At 34.8% G+C, this 7488-nt stretch overlaps 1 protein-coding gene across 1 annotated transcript; it reads right to left on the bottom strand.

Moving 5' to 3' along the window:
• Positions 1–2993: 2993 nt before the first annotated feature.
• On the bottom strand, positions 2994–4119 carry LOC104097118 (uncharacterized). The gene has a single exon (XM_009603641.4). It carries the CDS (start codon positions 4022–4024, stop codon positions 3080–3082), a length of 945 nt encoding a protein of 314 aa, XP_009601936.1. The 5' UTR covers positions 4025–4119; the 3' UTR covers positions 2994–3079.
• Between the last annotated feature and the right edge of the window lie 3369 nt (positions 4120–7488).

Raw genomic sequence — 7488 nt, 5'->3', positions numbered from 1 at the left:
AAAGAGTTATTGGTGAAACACTTCTTGTTTCTTTTATTCTTCCTTGTCTTATCAGTTTGGATCCGTATTTGACTTTGATGGTTCTCTTTAATTGCTTCCTTTATGTTATCTCTATGATTACAATTCCAGCATTAGTCTATGTTATTAACTTGTTTCGTATCGGTTATTTCTTCACCTTCCAATTACTTCTTGTTATTATGTTTTTATTCTATTTATTATGCCTAAGTAGGTGTCTTCACCTGGCCTCGTCACTACTCTACCGAGGTTAGGCTTGATACTTACTGGGTACCGTTGTGGTATACACATACTATGCTTCTTCATATCTTTTTGTGCAGATCTGAATACGTTTGCCCGTGTCGGACGCTAGAGGTTGATTGAGTAGCTGCTTTTGGAGATTTTAAGGTATACCTGCTCGACGTCCGCAGGCCTCGGAGTCACCTTCTGTTTTAAACGTTCTTCTTTTTATTTCTTGTTTCAAACAGTATTGTATTTCGAGACCATTAGTACTTTCTTGTAGTCCACCAGGTTTTGGAGAAAGAGTTGGCTATTGTACTGTTGAGTTTACTATAATAGCGTGAAGGTTTAATTTGAACTTTTAGTAGTATTTTCGCTATTTCTCTATGCATGTTACGCTTAACTAGTCGTAGAGACTAGGTGCCATCACGACATCCTACGGTGAAAAGTGGGGTTGTGATAAAAACTCATCTGAAATGCCCTAAAACAACGTCGAATCACACCCAAGGCCCTCGAGACCCCGTCCAATAATTCCAACAAGTCCAAATATACTAACCAAACTTATTCAAAGTCTCAAACACACTGCAATTTACATCAAAACCAATTAACGAAGATCTAAATCATCCTCTTAACTTTCAAACTTCGTCGTACGCATCCGTATCTCACTTAGACCTTCCGGGTCACAACCAAACTTGGCACACAAGTTTCAATCAATTAAACAAACCTATACAAGGTTTCAAAACCATAATAGGAGCTCGATAGCACCGAAAGTAACTCCTGGTCAAACTTGTGAACTCTCCAATTTTTCAAATTGTCAACCTTCAACAAATAGGGCCAAAAGTTTCTAAGAACCTCCAAATACAAATTCTAAAATACTCCCAAGTCCAAAATTACCATACGAACTTATTGAAACAATAAAATTTCGATTTCGAGGTCGTTTACTCAAAAATCAAATCTTGGTCAACTCTTCCAACTTAAAGCTTTCAAATTAAGAATCACTCTATTAAATCAATCCCGAACTTTTCGAAAATCAAAACAAACCATACACACAAATTATAATATATTATTTAAAGCTACTAAAGTCCCAAACCATCGAATGAAATTCTAACGCTCAAAATGACGCTCGGGTCATTAGAGATATTCAAGCGGAAGCGTCGAAATGGAGTCGACCGGTCTCCCTATTAGGGCAGTGCTTGAGCACCAAGCGCAAGGAATATTATTTTTGTTACCATTATGTGTCAAACGTTTCTTTTTGTACGCAGGGCATATTTTAATGTTTTTTGTTTTTTTTGTTTGCATGGTTGCTTATTAGCTTGAATTTGGACTAAAGAAAACAGGAAGAATAGAACTGCACATGACCAAAATGTTCATCAGAATGAAAAGAGAAGTAAAATGAGTACGGAAAATTTTAGTAGTTTAATTGGTTGATTATTTGAACTTTCACCTTGGGAGGATTCGACTTCTCATCTTGTAATTTCCTCACACATTTTTCCTTCCCCTACTCACAGTTTAAAATAAAAGAAAAAAGTAAAAGGAGTAAAGTAGTAATTACTTATGACTAACATTACTTATATATTTATAATATATTTTTCCGTTCGAAAGGCATCATAAGTTTACCTAACAGTATCTGATAGTGGTATATGATTTTACGGTTCAAAAGGCATAAATATTTATTAACTCTATTTCATAGTAGTGCCCCTCTGTTCTATTTTGATTGACAGTCTTTTTTCTTTTAATTTGTTCTAAAAAGATTTTAAACTCTTTTTATGTTAAAAAGATTTTAAGCTCTTTCTTTTACCATCAATAACTTGTTCTTAAGTATTAGACATATACTCCCTCTATTTTAAACCTATTTTTTATTTGGTCTGTTCAAAAAAAAAAATCCATTTCTAAATTTGGAAACAATAAAATTTAAACTTCCAATTCTACCCTCAATGAGAAACTTTTATAACAACACAAATACTCTGTCATGCTTAACACCACAAGTTTCAAAAAAATTATAATCACACAAATATTATAACATGTTTAGAACCGTAAGTTTTAAAATTCTTCATTTTTTCCTTAAACGTTCTGCCCAGTCAATTAGGTTCACATAAATTGGAACGGAGGGAGGAACGGAGGGAGTATCTATTACGGTATATTTTAGACCACAAACTCTAAGAGTACTTTTTGTATATGTCTTTAACTTCTCGCGCCCTTCTTGTAGTTTTGCCCTTCTTGTAGTTTTGACTTACTCATAGGCTACGGTAGACCTCCTTAGAGACATTTTGGTCTACACACATGGCTAAGCGCTACAGCTTGATGCTTTTTTTCTTTGTTTTTCTTAAGTTTTGCGTCCAATCAATTTTAGACATAAGCAAACAAGCATGCAGAACTAGCACGCAGAACTAAGTTAAAGGGAAGTGAAAGAGTACAACAAATTACTGGTAAAACGATAAAAAGGTTAAAAACATAGAGAGGGGAGAAATCTCCAATTTGAAAATCACCAAAATGCAGCTTTTAAATCAAACCAACAGTTGAGAGAAGAATACTTTCTGAGAAGAATGCCTGAGTAAGGCCTTAGCTATATTTAAACTCGTGAGACTGTTTGGACAAATGCCTACGTTAATGACAAGTTCGGTAAAACGAAAGGAAAAAAGTTATTGCAAGTGCAAAATGGAATCATATAACCCTTATTGTTTTCTCGTGTATATATATATATATATATGGAAGTGTTTACTTCACCAATATTACAAATTCAGTATTATTCTTCAGAAAAATATTTTACCTTTTCTATACATGCACTATATATATCGAATGCGAAGACTGCAAAAATGAAGTAGTAAAGTAAACCTCATTTGGATTTTCAAGGCCTGAAAATATTTCCAAAGTTGGACAAGCTGAAAAGACTCCTATCATTAGCATTCGCGTGATGATGACTTGGATCTTGTGCTGCTAATATTTCTGGTTCCGGTTCTGGTTCTAGTCCTCCAGTTGATGAATGGCTTGTATTTATAAGAATATCATTATTAGTAAATACCATATTAATATCATGAGAATTAGACCACGCCACCCCTTCTGATGAGACTTCCAATTCTTCACAAGGCAATGAAGGCAGCTGCATATAATTGCCTAATTCGCTGTTAATAATATTGGCATTCATGTTCATGTTTGTATAGTGAAGATCATCATTATGATTCATAACATGCTGCGTTGGTTGCTGCTTCTCATCAATCCCACTAAAGTAGACACCATCTCCATCGCTTAATCGCGTTTCTTGACCTAAATCACTAGCAAACTCCATGTTTATCATGTCTGAAAACTCGAATGATGGACCGACGACGACTGCTTGATGATGATCATTAGGCAATAATTCGGGAAGTTCAAGGTGCTGGTGATGGTCCTCGGGTTGTGGTTTTGAGGAATTATTCAAGAAATTTGCATAGACTAAAGCAAGATCAATACTTGGACCATGATGATCACCACCTTGTACTAAGGAAGTGGTGGATTGATCAATATTATTAATTCCACGACCCAAATTTCTTGAAATAAGGCCATGATGATGATCTGTTGATGATGAACGAATTGAAGAAGACGTCGACTTACCTCGTCTGCTCTTCCTGCAGCCACCACCAACGGGAACATTCCTCAAAGAACCACCTTTGGTCCAATACCTTCTACAACCTTTGCAAAAGTACCTAGGCTGCGTCAAACTATAGTTGTTGTAGTAACAAAACTTGGTATTGATGGAACCACAGCGAGGACATGTTGGAGCCATCTCAACGTTAGTTTTCCATATCCCTCTTTCCATCTAATTATTTATAACACAAGATTATTATTCTTGCATAGGAGGAGGAATTGAAGCTTCTGCTTTTAATTTCTGCTTCTTCAAGGTCTCCCTCTCTCCTTTTGAATAGCATCTCCTTTTTAGCCAGCAAATGAAGTGAAAAATCTTGACCATATATAATTAAGAGACTATATATTTTCTTGAAATATGTATGATTGGTATTTATTATAATAATTATTATTATTATTATTATAGGAAATTGCATTGGAATTGTGAGTGAAGGGTTCCGGGGCCGTTAAGGACGACGGAGGAAGACTTATATACAATCCCGGCGGCGTAGAAGGGGTGTCGGTGTTTGTGACACGTGGAGTTACGAGACTGGTTGGGTAGGGAGCAAAGTTTTCGAGAACCTCAAGTACATACATGACTTTCAGGGACAGACAGGTTGGGGTTAAAAAATTAAAATAGTTTAAGTGTTTATGAATAGTTATAATGTACTAATGTATAGCAAATAAACAGAGCTTTGAGTTTGTAGAGCTCACTTTGATTTGGCAATGCTGGGAAGTTAACTTGTTCACTAGTTAATCAGCGTATAAATTAAAGAGTTTAAGTTATATGCCCTGACAAAAAATTTTTAGACAAACATGTTATGTTTAAGATAATTAAGATAACTAATACGTGGTATAACTAATAAATAATTTGCTATGATATGTTAAAACTGCACTGGAAGAATCACTAGCTTGAATGCTAAAATCAAAAGTAAACCTTAATAGAACGGTTTTGTGGATATCTCCATTTAAGAAGTTTCCTCTATTATATTTCCATTTTCATGTGCTAGTATATAAAATTTTCAGCGAAAGTTTAATTGTTACGTAGAATATATGAAAGATGGTCAAGTAAATATATGGGTTTCTCAATTAGTAAGAGTTTAGCTCGCCCATCGAGATCCAGCCATGCAAAAGAATAAACAAATTTGAAGACCAAATTTCTAAAAACTACTTCTAAAATCATCTCCTAACGAGTTTTAGAGAAGAAGTAAGAATTTGTTGCAAAAGATCAACTTATGAACTTATTACAACGGCTTGGTCTCAAAAGTTTGCAGCTGGACTTTCTTCTATTTCTTCTTCTTTTCTTTTCTTTTTTTTGAAAAAGAACTGTTGTAATGAAAAAAATAATGTTTCCCGGAAAAGAGACCCTCGTTGAATCCTACTTGATTTTCCTTTTCGGATATCTTGGGAATTGCTTACTGCATGTTGAACAAAATGTTCATCATTTTGATGTTCTCATGCTGTTGCTGTCAACAATGTCCAACTCAAGTACATGCTGGTTAGTTAGTGAACATCTAGTTGAGCAATCCCCCAACCCCTTAGTTCCCTTTTTTTTTTTCTTTTCTAATGAGTTTTGAAATTGTAGTCATAGGGGTGCACACAGCAATATTCGAACATGGTTTTGTGCGCATCTATTTAACATTCTTCTTCTTTAGCGGCAAAACTTATTGCCCTCTTTGGCCAAGCTAGAAAATTGGAGAAGTACTTTTTTTCAAAAACACTTTTTCAAAAGTATTTTTGGTAAAAAACAGTTTATGTTTGATTAATTAATTTAAAAACCATTTATAAGCAGCAATTAGTGTTTGACCAAACATTTAAAAAGTGTTTCTAAGTGTATTTTTCTCAAAAATATTTTTGGGAAGAAGCTACTTTTTTTTTACTTCTCCAAAACTGCATCTTCTTTTACTCAAAAGCACTTTTTGTCTTCCATTTAGAAAAAATTGGCCAAATCGACTATTATAGTTTAAGTATATGTTGAATGTACGATTAATTTTGTACTTTGGTCTAATGATGGCCAATTTGAAATATTAACACACAAAATGAAATATTTGAGCACCCTAGCCTCCGGTCCAACCCCACGCTAGCCAAATTACTTGTAGGAATTGGCACCGATAATTCTTGTGACAGTAAAGTGGGAGATAAAACAATAATATTAAAATAAAAGAAATTCGAGAAATGGGAACTTATAAGCTAAAGTGTAATTGTACCTCTGTGCAGGCCGCATTCGTGTAGTGGATGATAATGCTTAGATAAGAGGGCTTCTCAGGAATGTCACTGCAGCTGCAGCTAAATGGGCGGCTAGATTAAATAATTATAAATAAATTTAAACCTCAAAGTGGGTACTTTTGTCTTGGATCATGGGCTTCTTGGATCATGCACCATTCCCTGTCTCCAATGCTTCGCAATAATAATACATTGGTTTATTTTAATATAACAACTACTACTAATGATCCGCTTATCTTGAAACTACAATTTTCTCAAAACTAGAAGCAATATCTAAGTGATGTAATCTCGAAGCAATTATTCCAAGTTACTTTCAATCTCTAAACGTGTCGAGCAACTACAATGCTATCGGTGGAAACTTTTTGGGATATAAGTTTTGAGGCAGTTATTTTAAGCTTAAGGAGGATAGCAAATTCATCCAAATAGCCTATAAATTTTACCATTAATATTTTCAAGCGTATTTTGATAATATATAACTAGTATTCCATTAAACACAGAGAGTACTATGAATTATGATCAAGCAAGTACAACATAAGGAGGAGGATCTCAACACGACTATAATTGTCTCACAAAACGGTCAAAACCCAGTGTCATATCATTACGAGCATCTATCAAGAGTAAATTATCTCAGTTAAACAACAAAATATGTCTGGAAAAAAGTAAAATGATAGAAATAAATAGATAAGAATGGGAGACTCCATGTGCTGCGAATCGAAAGTAAGCTCCTAACTAGATGGATGGGTACGACTAGTACCTGCCTGAGAATCTGCACAAAAATATATAAAAGTATAGTATGAGAATAAAACTACTATACTCAGTAAGTATCAAGTCTAGCATTGAATAAGTAGTGACGAGGGTGTCACGACCCCAATTTCCCTTTGTAGAATGTCGTGATGGCACCTAGTCACTAAGACTAGGTAAGCCTAACACTTATTGAAATAAATGACAGAATTTAACTAGAAATAACTATTAAGCACGAAATTTAAATTTCCATAGTGAACCAATACTCCCGAGTGCAATACAATACCCAAAACCGGTAGTACAAGTCATAAGCTCTACTGAATTTACTAGGAGAAATTTTCCAAGTGCAACTATTCCAGAATATAAATAGACAATATAAGTACAAAATCAGAAGGTTACTCGGAGGCCTGCGAATGTGATGACAGGTATACCTTGAGTCTCCACAGCAAAACTCGAACATCTAGCTAGTGATCAACCAACTCTGAGTACCTGGATCTGCACAAAAATGTGCAGAAAGTGTTGCATGAGTACACCACAGCGGTACCCAGTAAGTATCAAGACTAAACTCGATGGAGTAGTGACGAGGGACAGTCAAGACACCTACTAGACTTAATAACCAGTACAAGTATGAATGTGAAACTAAGAGGGAAATAATGTCAATATAAAACTAAGCACGGTAAAGATAACAAAGCTATA

Source organism: Nicotiana tomentosiformis, chromosome 7 (genome assembly GCF_000390325.3).
Source record: "Nicotiana tomentosiformis chromosome 7, ASM39032v3, whole genome shotgun sequence".
NCBI lineage: Eukaryota > Viridiplantae > Streptophyta > Magnoliopsida > Solanales > Solanaceae > Nicotiana > Nicotiana tomentosiformis.
The sequence above is the reverse complement of the archived record's forward strand: the minus strand, read 5'-3'. Positions and strand labels throughout refer to the sequence as shown.

Bases quoted from the DNA above. Each gene is read 5' to 3' on its own strand.
- LOC104097118 (XM_009603641.4), bottom strand. From the start codon at position 4,024: ATGGAAAGAGGGATATGGAAAACTAACGTTGAGATGGCTCCAACATGT.